The 13,280-nt window shown below is 36.3% G+C and overlaps 1 protein-coding gene across 15 annotated transcripts in view; it reads left to right on the top strand.

Annotated features, from left to right (window-relative positions):
• Positions 1-13,280, top strand: part of LOC112992421 (inositol hexakisphosphate and diphosphoinositol-pentakisphosphate kinase 2) — a 52,855-nt gene that overhangs the window by 11,283 nt on the left and 28,292 nt on the right. For all 15 annotated transcript variants that reach the window (XM_064500320.1, XM_064500321.1, XM_064500319.1 and 12 more), the window contains 10 exons: positions 362-762; positions 2,289-2,484; positions 3,230-3,320; positions 4,609-4,694; positions 5,884-6,038; positions 6,582-6,683; positions 8,952-9,113; positions 10,230-10,351; positions 11,859-11,960; positions 12,503-12,589. In XM_064500320.1, the coding sequence (XP_064356390.1) occupies positions 619-762; positions 2,289-2,484; positions 3,230-3,320; positions 4,609-4,694; positions 5,884-6,038; positions 6,582-6,683; positions 8,952-9,113; positions 10,230-10,351; positions 11,859-11,960; positions 12,503-12,589 (1,247 nt within the window). In that variant the 5' untranslated portion in view covers positions 362-618. The remainder of the gene's footprint in view (positions 1-361; positions 763-2,288; positions 2,485-3,229; positions 3,321-4,608; positions 4,695-5,883; positions 6,039-6,581; positions 6,684-8,951; positions 9,114-10,229; positions 10,352-11,858; positions 11,961-12,502; positions 12,590-13,280) is intronic.

Raw genomic sequence — 13,280 nt, 5'->3', positions numbered from 1 at the left:
TAAATATCTCAAATACTGGAGAAGGCTATTGTTCCTTTATCTTTGTATAAAAGATACCCTCTATGCTTTGCCTTTCCTAAGTTGGAAAGAATGCATTTAATGCTTTTTACTTTGCAGAGTTGTACTGGGTATTTTTAAAATGTCTGAGTCAGCAGTTTGAAATATCTTGAAATTACTTTCCCCAGCTCTAAATATACATGTAGAATTGTAGACTGTACGTAGTCTGCAGGGTTTTATTTCTGATTCTTTGCTTTGGACACTGTGTCTTAGATCAGAGGTGTATTGATATCCAAATGCCTTTTTTCTTTTTTGATAAGCTTTTTTTATGTGCCTTTATCAAGTTGTGTGTGTTGGTTTTTAGGATAAAAAGTTGCCATATCATCTCAGGGAAACCGTAACCCGTGGCTGGTTTCTTGGAGCAACAACTCAAACCAATAATGGACAGCTGATACCTGTTAAACTGTGCCTGGCAGACAGCTTAATCACGGTAACAACACTGCAGAAGCAGCATCAAAGAGCGGGGGACTTCTGTGTTCCCAAGTCGTTGGGAATATGCCCAGTATCTCAGCTACCGAAGCGGCTGCAGTTTCTACCTAGATCTCTATAGGTCTTGTAACCATGTCTGTTAGTGCAACAGAGAGCGATCCTCCTCGATTCTTCGTGGGTGGAGAAGATGGAGAGGAATTGCTGGACTCAGCCAGATCTACAGATTATGATCACTTCTATGGCCATGCAGAGGAGGAGGAGGAGGAATATGACTCTGTACGTACTTTAGGGGCACATACACCTTGTATGTTTTCTAGTGTTATTTTACCTTTGAAATGATATTAGCTCACATAGATCACCATTTCAGTATTAGACTTAAACTGGGAAATGTCTAATCGTATTAGGATAATGGCCTGTCAGTTACATTTGGAAATGCAGCACACTTGAAAAATAAGTTACAATATGTATGCCTTGAACTTGGAAGTAGATGTGATTGACCTTAATGCAGAGTTTGAGGGCAGTTCAGGTGGTTGTGCCAGTTTTGCAGGCTTGATTTGGATTCTGGGATTGAATTTCAGGGCATAAGATGATGGAGAGTTTATCTTTGGTATATATTGTCAACTGCTGTGGGATTACCTTTGATTTTCAGTTTGAACAGACTCCTAAGATTTCTATTTTCATCTTATAATCATCTTGCTGTTGTTTTCATGAGGCTATGACATGTTTTTATTCTTTCCTTCTTTCTTATCTTGGTCTATAGAAAGTGCATGTGAAATTAATCTTAAATTATACTCTAGTTTATTATACTTGCGGAATGTTGTGAATTGTATTTTAACACTGTACTTACCGCTTTTTAGCTTAAGGCTGAAACTCTTAATTTTATTCTGCGCGAGTCATGTTACATCTCTGCTAAATTGCGTTTTTTCTTCATCTTTTAGTCTGTAACTTTTCACTTTAGGGAATTGTCAGATTAAATTTTCATCGATTGCAAGCATGTCTAAAATTTAAATGAAATGTTAATCAAATACTTGATCATGATTAATGGGAATGCAACCACGTACTGCAAAGTTAGCACTGAAGCTGTTTAATGCAATCAGTGTATTTTAACAAGAAAAAGTAACTGGCTATATTTTAAAAGAACAATAACTTAAAATAAGGGGTTTTTTTTGTGGGGTTCTTGTTTCATTTTAAACAGATGAGCAGGTTAGCTGTCACAGTTAAGACCACAGGGGAAAGTAAAAAATTTTTTAAAGGCTTATAAAGTGGAAGAGAATATCGACTATACAGAAGAAGAGTGAAACTAGCTATACACAGAATAACTCTGAGAAATCTAAAGTAATATTTTCCATTTGATTAGCTTTCATTATCATAGTTCACTTCTTAATAATAGGTAGTAAAATGAGAAGCCTTGTGGCTAATAGGTTTAGAAAAATTAAATTGTTTAAAAAAGAATTGCTGGTTAATTTCACAGCAAGTCACAAGTGTGATCTCGCTCTGGTGTGGCATTTCTGACTCAATTTTTGATCCTGTACATTTGTTCCTGGTAAGATGCTCACAAAAATATTTTAAAGTAGTATCGTGCTGTTGAACAACTTAATTTCTTGAAGCATGTTTCATAAGGACGCAGGGCAAATTGCTATCATACCGGATTGTATTCCTTGCTAGCAATTTACTACCTCTAGTTTAGCTTTTAATCATGTATGTGAATTTTAACAGAGTACGTCTGCACTAGTATTATGCTGCTAAAACACTGTTGCATTCTGAGAAGACTTAATAATTGCTTTTTTTCCCACCCCCTTCAGCCACCAGAAAGACAAATTTTAGTTGGGATTTGTTCAATGGCTAAGAAATCCAAGTCCAAACCAATGAAAGAAATTCTTGAACGCCTCTCCATGTTTAAGTACATAACTGTTGTAATATTTGAAGAGGATGTTATTTTGAATGAGCCAGTAGAAAACTGGCCTTCATGTGACTGTCTCATTTCCTTTCATTCTAAAGGTAAATCTTTTACTGATACTAAATTCAATTTTACTAATACTAAACTCAACAACTATATATTTCTTCCAGCCTGTGGATTTTTTTAAATTATTTTTGCCTTGTAGTTCTCTTGGATTTTCCTAGGAAGCAGTACCCTTTTCTTGTTTAATGTAATACAGCTGACTTTTAAAATGCAAGCTCTTAAAATGATGCTATTTTTATTGTGTGAGAAAGTCGTGTTCTGACATGACTTTTAAAATAGCTGTTCCATTAGTAAATATTTGGGATGCCAGTGGAATGGTAAGCGCTATTGATCTAATACTAATTTGGACCAATAACTGCAAAAGCATGCTGCTCTCTCAATGGGCGTGTTGGGTCTCTAGCTACATGTTCCTGCATCTCTGCAGGACTTAATCTCTAAGCTTTTTGTGGGACTATGCAGTGAACCAAAGGTGAGTGGGCTAAGGTTAAAAATTACATTTTCAGGCAAAGGCAACACAAACCCTAGTTCTGGCACTAGGGAATATGGAGTGAGGAGGAGGGAATGGGAGACACGACCACTACTTCTGGCAGTGTACACTGAAATTGGCCTATGATTTCGTGATTGTCTTAAGCTCACATTATATATGTCTACAGTTGAGGGAGGGAACATCGTCCCAAAGCCGTATGTCTGGTTATACTCTAAAGTTTGAAAATGAAGGTGTCAAACTATGTACTAGCATTGTGTATCATGATTTTAATTTATATTCTTTAATAAATATTCTAGGTTTTCCACTGGACAAAGCAGTTGCCTATGCAAAACTCAGGAATCCATTTGTAATCAATGACTTGAATATGCAGTATCACATACAGGACAGGTAAGTGATGATAACTACCTATCAAGAACAAACCACTTTTAAGTGAGGGACTGTGAGAATCTGCTGGTATTGCACAACAGTTTCAATGTATTGTACACTAGTTTAAATTACAATGAATTTTATGTTTTGTTAATTTATGTATAATTTTGTGATGTGTGTTTAGGTATGCTTTTTTTCCTTGACTGCTTTCATATTGATGGCTCTGAAGATTTGCCAAGATAGAAATTTGGTAATACATTTGTCTAATGCCTAGCAAATAAAAAAGGTTAAAGTCTGAAAAATACGTATAGCATAGGTTTGGGATTGTACAATCCTCTGTTGTCAAGCACTCGTGAAGTGGCATAGCATTTGGTTATCTATTGGTATTCATTAATCTGACTTTTGATATGCATTTGATCACCTCTTATTCAAGTCATTGGGACTGTGAAACTTAAGCAGTGAGACCCTGATGCCAGCTATGGAAGTTTAGAGGAGAGTTTCTTGATGACTTTAAGTTGTCCTGAAATGTTCAATTTCTTGTAGAGTGCTAATTTTACACGAGCATTGCATTTTGCAGTTGTATGTGTCGAAAGAGATTAGCAGCGTCAATTAAGATAGTCATTATGCAAGATGATGTTAGCTGTGAAACAGGAAAAGCTTAATTGGAAGCATATTAAACAGTTAATTGTCTCTGAGATGAGGAAATAAAAGCACATTTGACTTTGGGGCCATAACTGTTCTCTGCAACTGTAGAGCATTCCATATTGTAGAATTCATATGGCTTATGTAAGGCTTTTTCTGTAAAGTAAAAACTTTTGGGGGTTGTTGAATGACCACATGATCTTTGAATACCAAAGCGAATTTTTTCTGGGCTGCAATCATGCTTAGCAAATATTAACAAAACAATAGTAAGCAAAATAAACAGAGCTTTCTGAACAGTGAACAGGCTTGTTATTTTAGATGATTTCAATTGCTGTACTGTAAGAACTTTCCCAGCCATTCTTGTTAATCTGTTCTACTGAGAGACTTGCTCTGTGCAAGTTGTTCTTGCACCATGAGGATGGAGGGAAAGCACTGGCACTGCAAATGTGATTGTTTTACTGATACTGATGAGATCCCTGCGAAGGTACAGCTCTCCATCAACAACCTTTTGAAGCATTGTATACACAGAGTGTTAACAGTATATACGTGATCTTTTGCGGTGTGGTTATATAGTTTCCTCTTCCTTTCCACACACTCATGGACTAGAAAATACAAATACTGTCAGGACCTGCAGTCTTACTATGCAACTTCTGTTCTTTTCTTCTAGGAGAGAAGTATACAGTATTCTTAAAGCTGAAGGCATTTTACTTCCTCGTTATGCAGTTCTAAACCGTGATCCAAATAATCCCCAAGGTAAAAACTGATGACAAAAATATCAACCATTGGCATCTTTTGATTTCCATTGGAGACCAGTAGATTCATACAGGAAAACTAAACTTTGCTTCCTAGAGAATTGGTTCAGTGGCTCAGAGATTGATTTCTTCTCCAGTATTTAATTAAAGTACGCATTTAAGAAGAGTGATTCTGAAGTCTGAGGTCAGAATTCTCTTATAGCAATCATAAACCAGCTAGAATGAGGCCTTCCAAACTCAAACTGATGTAGAAATATGCTACCAACGAAGGAGAGCAGCATTTGTGATTTGTCTTCCATTACCCGTGATAATTAGTAATCCTGCTTAGAATAGTAGGATCGGCAAAAGCAACTCAGGCTATTGAATCCTTTCCCTTTCAAATACAAGGAACTACGTAAAGGAAACTTAGTCCAGAGAGATTCTGCAGATGATCTCCTCTGGATATCACTTGCAATGAATTTTTTCTCTACTTTAAAACCAACCTAAGAGCTTTTTCTTAGGAGATTGCAATGACTGATCAAGACATAAGAATAAGACATAAGAAACAATAAGGAAAATTGGAGCATTACCGTGTTGTAGCTCTCAGGAGAGGTAGAGAATTCTAGGTGAAAAAGTCTGCCTAACCTTGGGGGAAAAAAAGACTCATTTTATGCTACTGAAGTCAAATGAAAGCTGCTGCACCCAGCCAACCTGTAGTGAAGAGATTTCCAATCCTATACACAGCAGAGTTACCTAATCCAATCACACATTGTGAGAGAGTTCTCAGCATACTAAAAGTACTATTGCATCTGGCCCCACATTCACTCTCAAGCTGTGGTTGCTCTGGTATTTCAGAGAAGGGCACTGAAAGAAAAACTAACAGCCCTACCTCCTCCCTTCAAAACATTTCAAAAAAAAAAAACCCACAAAAAAACATGCTCATATACAAGAATATGCATCTGTAGGGGATGATTTGCTCTCCAATGCTGCAGGAATCAGCAGAAATCCTGAAAAACAGGATTAATGTAATACCATTTAGACGTGGTACGGCAAACGTGTTCAGCACGTGATGATGAAGTCTTCGTGCAGTCAATAACGATCCAGTCAACTGAAGATTCATTGTAATCTTTATTTCAACCACCAATATCACCTTTAATCATTTTTTCCATGAGTATATCATTGCATCTCTGTTGTTTGCGCTGTTTCTTCAGAGTGCAGTTTGATTGAAGGAGAAGATCATGTGGAAGTGAATGGGGAAATTTTCCAAAAGCCTTTTGTAGAAAAGCCAGTTAGTGCTGAGGACCACAATGTTTACATTTATTATCCAACATCTGCTGGGGGTGGAAGCCAGAGGCTCTTTCGAAAGGTGAGGACAGTATACTAAAAATGCTGAAATTCTGTCATGCTAAGTGGAAACTTGGTGAAAGTAACTCTTGTGGGGTGGAATCAGTATCCCGGTGTGAGAACATAAAATTAGATTCTGTAAGAAAGTTACGGCCTTTGTTCCCCCCACATCCCTCCCAAAGAAGTTGATGCCCGGCAGAGAATTGCAGAGTAATTTTGTCCTGTCCATATGTTAGCTGAGACCTGCATCTTTGCTTTTGTCACATTCGGCCTGTGTAGGAGTAGTGCAGATCAGAAAAATGAGTTTCAGGAAAACTTGTAGAATGAATTAAGGCCCCTGTTCCTTTTAGTAGATTGTCAGCTGCTGCCTATTCTTATAGATAAAATAAGCATACACTGTCAGTGCATGTTTAGAATATCAAAAATCTTCTGAGAGCTATCAAAAAACTATTTGCTTCACTTAGGACAGGAAATATGTTCTATCAGTACAGATGTGGTACTTCAAGGAGTTTTAAAAGTCTCTCAGTAGCCTATGAGTTTATTAATAGAAAAATATTTTTTTCAGATTGGCAGCAGAAGCAGTGTTTATTCTCCTGAAAGCAGTGTGAGAAAAACAGGCTCCTATATTTATGAGGAATTCATGCCTACAGATGGCACTGATGTGAAGGTATGACAACTATGCATTCTGATTTATATTTAGAACAATCAAGTGCTCTAAGAGTTTGTCAGCTTTAAAGATGAAAGTGTATCTGTGTGTCAAGGATTAGCTTTAATAAAGTTTTGGTACAGTTCATAAGTAGAGAATGTCGTTCTTATTCTAGCAAAACACAGTACTTGTAATTCAGAGTATCTTTGCTTATGTCTTTGCAAGCAAGTACTGGATGTTTATTACCTGACTCATCATCTGTCTTTTTTGTAATGTATTAGTGCCAGAACACCACATACTTTCCTATGTAAACAGATGCTACCTTGATATTTTGTCTGCAAGTTGCAAAGAAATCTGTACCTGAAATATATTTTTACCAAATATTTTAATCTTATCATTAATAAACGCTAGTTACTTACTAAAATGATATGAAGTTGGAAAAGGTAATGCATTGAACATACCTGTATATTATTTTCAATCTTTTCTTCATTTACTTGAGCAGATACAAAGATCAGGCATCATAACAGAGTAATAAAATACAGTTATAACAGAATGGGAACTCAGCCAGTCATCTATGGAAATTGCTTTCCTTCCCTTTTTGTCAGAAGTCAATTCTAAACCCATCACAAAACATGTCAAACAATTGTTTTACCATATGCGTGGGAGATCATATTTAGGCCAAGAGTGGAAGTCAGAGTCTGACATTTAGCAGTCAGCTTCTTCCACTTGGAGATGCATGAGAGGAACGCTGTTTTTATGTTTGCAGACAAATTCCCTGTTCTCTAAGTTGCTGTGCTTTTATGAGCCATACTCCTCAGATGATTTTAGTGTGCAACACCATGCAGAACACTTTGCAGTAGGTTAACCTGAGGTTATAGAAGCCTGTGTAAAAGCTTTACAATCTACTTCCAAAAATAAAAGTTTGTAGTCATCTGAAGAGATGCAAATACTTGGGTGGATGGGGACTGCTTTGACTACTGTGGTAGTGTAGTTACTGAACAGCAACTGTGGACTTAAGCATCCTGAGTAAATAGATTTTCTTCAAGTAAAAAGACTGATGTCATCTTTGTATCAGGCAACTTCACCCAACTCGCCCTCTTACCTGAGTTGACCGGCTTTCAGGTGTTTCTGTCACCCATATTCTAATCTCAGCTTGCCAATGGCTGAGATACTACATTCATCAGTCAAGCAGGAAATACGCAGTCTAGTCTTGCAGGAGGTTGATAATACCACATGCCATGCCTTACAATAGAGGTATAAGACACTTGTCACCCCATCTCTTCCACATGTTGTCCTATAGGGTTTTGCATCTGAGAACTGTTTGAAGAAGTGCAACTGCCTACAATTGCTCCCTTAAATCTACTGGTAAAGATAAAACCACTAGAGAGAAGTCATGTCTAGTCTCATTAGACTTTCAAGTGAGTCAGTATTGCCTTATGGTCAACCACACGTTGTTAAATGTAGCACAGGGAAGGGGTATTGTCAGCTTAGATTTTTAGCCTTGGAGAGGTTTCTGTGACTTTAGCCAGGTACTTATTCCATCTGCTGAGAACCAAGAAGGTATTGAGATTCTGTGAGAGCTCTCACCACAGCTTTCTTCATTCCTGTTTGAGAATAGATGCGATATTTGACAGTATTTACAATCACCTTTTCAGTTGAAGACTTTCTTATCAAAACTTGCAGATTTGTTTTTAAGGAAAGTAAGAGTAACCTGTGTCTTGAGAGCTTTCGACAAATCTCTTCTATTAAAGGCTCCAATACTTTCCTCTTTTAGTGAGTATTGCCAGTTGAAATTCTAGCAGAGAGGACAGCACTCTTATTTTCTAAATCCCTTGTCTTGTCACAGTAAAACGGGGCAGATCATCTTTGTTCAATCTTGCCTGAAATATGAAAATATCTTTTAATAACGGGAATCACTTAGTCCTACAGCCAAATTTCAATTATCAAGTAAGCTCAAATATTTTTTTGTATTAATCTATCCAGGCTTTGCAGATGATTTGGTTTAAAAATAAGAAATTAATTTTCACTCAGCAACTTCTAATTTTTCCTGTTCACTTGGGCTCTGGCTGTTTTCCCCTCCTGTTTCATCCTAGGTTGTCAGTAAGTGATCAGTGTCCTCTGAACACAGTACCATTGAGGAAGTTACTTTAGAGCCATCTCATCAGTGATGAAAACTTGCTAGCATCTTTTGCGTGGACTACCACAGTTGAGATAAATTTAGTAAGGTTCTTGCATACATGTAATGTAACTTAATTACACTGAATCAAGAGTTCCTATTTTTTAATAAAGGTGTACACAGTAGGTCCAGACTATGCTCATGCTGAAGCCCGGAAATCTCCAGCTCTGGATGGCAAGGTAGAACGAGATAGTGAAGGAAAAGAAGTGAGGTATCCAGTCATCCTGAATGCAAGAGAGAAGTTAATTGCTTGGAAAGTATGCCTTGCCTTCAAGGTAAGCTGATTACTTTGCTATCTGATCAAACATTTAGTGCTAATTAATTGTTTAGCACATGAAATTTCCTTAGCATTTAAGTGTACAGAGCCAGTAGTTACACTGCTGCAGAACTCCCAAGAGGGAGAAGAGTTAAACTTCTGCATCCACACTTTGTTTAATCTGGAAGAATTCTTCCTTTGCATTAAAAAGTTCTGGGTGGGATACTTTTATTGTGCAGGTTTCCTGTTACTATTGTGGTTTGCCAGTGCACAGCGTGTGTGTTTTATGCATCATACATTTGCACACTTTGTTAATGGTTTCTAAGTTAAGGAAACACAACTGCAGTAGTCAAGTTTATGTAACTCTTGTTAACTAGTGTTTACACTGGGCCCGATTAATATTAATTTGGTATTGACACAACTAGTTTTTCTTGGTTTTAAATCTTTGATGATTTCCATTTCTGTATAGTTCAAGGTACTTTAAAACTTCACTCAATTTCTTGCCCTCCTTCAGCCTTATTAAAAGGTTGCCTTTCAGTCTGTCATGTGTTACCTGCATGTAACTATGGTGGTATTCAGGAGCCTGTAAGGTATGGACCATTATCACCAAGCAAAGTGGGCTTTGAGCTCTAAAAAGTAATCTGTTAAAACAGCATTTTATCCTAAATTAACAATGTTAATATCGTGTCAATGTCAAAGCAATAGCCTATCAAATTAAGATTTGTACAAAAAAGGTTTTATTGGTGCTTTGTCTCTTCTTGCCTGCCACCCTCAAAAAGCAGTGTCTAGAGAAAAATCTCTAAGAATGGAGAACTTGTAAGCCAATCTTTGCGTACACTGAGGGTCCCGAGGGTTAGATTTGTGAATGTATGAATTTGACCTGCAGTATTGATGTTGCTACGGATATGTAGGAAGTTTAAAGCAAAGCTGGGGATGTAAAGCTAATAGAAAAATGGTTGCGTAAGGTGAGCAAACCTTACATGGAATTGGCAAAAGGAATGAAGTATTAAATCTATTACATTTTTGTCACGTTTTTGGATAATTACCATGTAAAAATATAATGAATATTTATAATAAGCAAACCTAAGGAAGGTGATCTCTGACAGAAATGACTTGAACTTTTATTCTGAAACAGCAAACAGTTTGTGGCTTTGATTTATTGCGTGCTAATGGACAATCCTATGTCTGTGATGTGAATGGCTTCAGTTTTGTGAAGAACTCCATGAAATACTATGATGATTGTGCTAAGATACTTGGGTAAGAGTTTATTGACTTCAGGCATTTTGCCTATTCACTGTATTGTGTGTAACTAGTTCATGTGCTACTTTCCCATTATTCCTAAATTATTTATGAAACATCTAAGCTGAGTGTTTTGTGAACACTTAAAGGTAATTGAAAAAATATTTTCAAAGCAGGACTGAGTTCTTATAGGTGGTTGAGTTTGGGTTTGAGGGTTGGTTGGTTGGTTTGTTTGTTTTTTCTCCAAGTGGGCAAGCACCACTTAGTGATTATGTTTCTTGCTGTTTAATATGTGCCCAAATTTATGAACATTGTCCTTCATCTGATGCCAGTATATATTTTTATACTTGTGTATTTTGTAATGGTATATACAAGCTGAGGTAGCATCAAGATACCCTGTCATGCCATTTTCTGTCTGTTACACTGGGAGCAAAAAAAGGGATAATAAGGGATTATGCGGAATTGGGTACTGAACAGTATGCCAGTGAAATGTTGCCCTCAAGCTCAGTTGATCCTATTTTGGCCAGTTAAACTGGCTTTACAGTAAGATTGCGCTAATGACATACAGCATGACCTTACTGCATTATCAAATGATCTAGCATCTTATCTAAATGGTGAAAAAGAATTTATAGCTAGATTGAAATTCTAGATAATAACTGTAGGTCTGTTGTTTTAGGTCACTTCTTGAGTTAGAGTCAGAACTCTTAGACCCATTTTGATTTCTCTTTATTCAAGTTCCTGTAGATCTTGTGATTTCTGCAAAAAGTTATCAATTTATTCATTATGTTAAAAAGTAATAAGTTATAGTATTAAGTCAACAAAAAACATTTTTTCCTAGCTTCTTAGAAATTAATGTTTGGGGTTCAGCTAATTTAAAATGAATTATTTTAAGTGCTCAGTACTATTACTTTGGTAGATTTTAATCTGAAGTTCAATGTATTTGACGAAATACTTAGGCAGTAGGACATTAACAAAGTTTTAAAATCTTCTGTATGTTGGTGTAACGTAATCATTTTGTAGTTATGACCAGAGACTTTACATGTTCTTCCAGTTCTTACTATATAAACTTCTGAGAAATAAAATTACTGCTAAAAGTACCAGTTAATCTTTGATTAGAATGGCTTGCTGGTTTTCAGGGACTTTCAGTTAGATAATGGAGTCAGGTATCCTAATATTTCAATTAACGAGACCAAATCACAGCCTAGGAATTTTTCTAGGAATTGGAGTACATAGACTGAGGTTTCTTACAAATCCTGAGCAAGTTAGGGTTCTGTTGTTTCTATAACAAATGTAATTAAGGATTATAGTAGCCTTAAATTTGTTGTTTTTTTCTTTTAATTGTAATACAATGCACTACTGAAACATGTCTAGAGACTTAATGTCACTAGTATTCTAAAACTGAGTTGGTTAAAAGTATATGCATATGTCTATTTGGTTTGGGGCTTGTATATGTTGTTATGTTGTATAAGCCATACTTTAAATAGTCTTTTTTCCTTTTTAACACCCCACCCCCCTCATCTTTTAGAAATATCATAATGAGAGAACTTGCTCCCCAGTTTCAAATTCCATGGTCGATTCCTTTGGAAGCCGAAGACATCCCTATTGTGCCAACCACCTCTGGAACAATGTAAGAGAATAGTAGCTCTACCTGAATTGTGTCAAGTCCTAATATAACTTTTGTGTGAATTTTTTTTTCTCTTCAAAAGGTGTGCCCACTTTCGCCTATGAACACTTGTTTTGTGTGATGAAAACAAGGAAGGAATCACAATTGCTATGCCAGCAATCAGAGTTTCTGACCCTTAGTCAAGCTGAGTATAGAACAGCAGATTTTCAAGTGTAGCATCTTCTACACATAGCTTCCTTCACTGCTAATCATTGTTCAGCACCAACTTAATATGCGCTTCTAATAAACATGCTCTTTCATTAAATAAACCTCAAAATTGTTGTTTTAAAAACTACTTAAAATAGATATTCTGTAGTTACCCAAGTCTTAAAATCAGTATTTTTTATACCTTCCATCATTTTCAGTTAACCTTATATTCTTGCATATCCTTCCGTCACTTCTGTAGTTATGTCAGATATAATTGTGTCAACTGTCTTGATTCACGGTGTTTTTAATAAGAAAAAAAACCCATACATTGAACTGAAGAAAAACTCTTAAAATTTCAGGATGGAGCTTAGATGTGTTATAGCTGTAATACGTCATGGGGACCGAACACCAAAACAAAAAATGAAAATGGAAGTAAAACATCAGAAGTAAGTTGACTTTTGATAAAAAATTAGTTTCATAACTTTAGAACCATGCTCATTTCATGGGCATGTGGAGGTCATGCGGTGAATTGAGCAGAAGTTGCATGCACACAGGTTTGTATTTCTTTTTTTTCTTTTAAATCTAACCAGTGTTATTCTAGGTAAATAATAAGCATGCACCTCTCTTTCTAACAAGACAATCAAATTAATTGTGCAGACTTCCTTCATCCCATGTGATTTGTAAATGCTCCTGTTTAAACTTATTGAAAATGCCTTTGTTTCTATAAGTGTCCTTACTCCAAATATTGTAGCAAAGTGTATTTCTGTTTCGGCATTTGACCATGATGCTATGTCTTCTTTGGCTTTCTCTTTTTATCCTACTGTTTTTCTTGCATGAACTGTCTTGCTGCACCACCTTTTTGTCTTCTGCCATATGATTATATGATACTTCTGGTAGATACCATCTTTAGGGTGGAGATTGTAAAGTGCCTTACCTAGCAGTCCTGCAGTTATGTGCAATTTCAATAAAACATAATTATTCTTCATACTGGGACTAGATTGTTGCTTTCAGCAATATGTGTTGTAAATGTGTAGAACTGTATATATGATACTTATAATCTCCATTTCTGTCAAGGATTGTTCTTGAATATAAGACTAGACCTAGCTGTATACTCAAAAATATTTTGTCATTTGATGT

This window comes from Dromaius novaehollandiae, chromosome W (assembly GCF_036370855.1).
Source record: "Dromaius novaehollandiae isolate bDroNov1 chromosome W, bDroNov1.hap1, whole genome shotgun sequence".
NCBI lineage: Eukaryota > Metazoa > Chordata > Aves > Casuariiformes > Dromaiidae > Dromaius > Dromaius novaehollandiae.
This window is presented reverse-complemented; position numbering and strand designations above follow the sequence as displayed.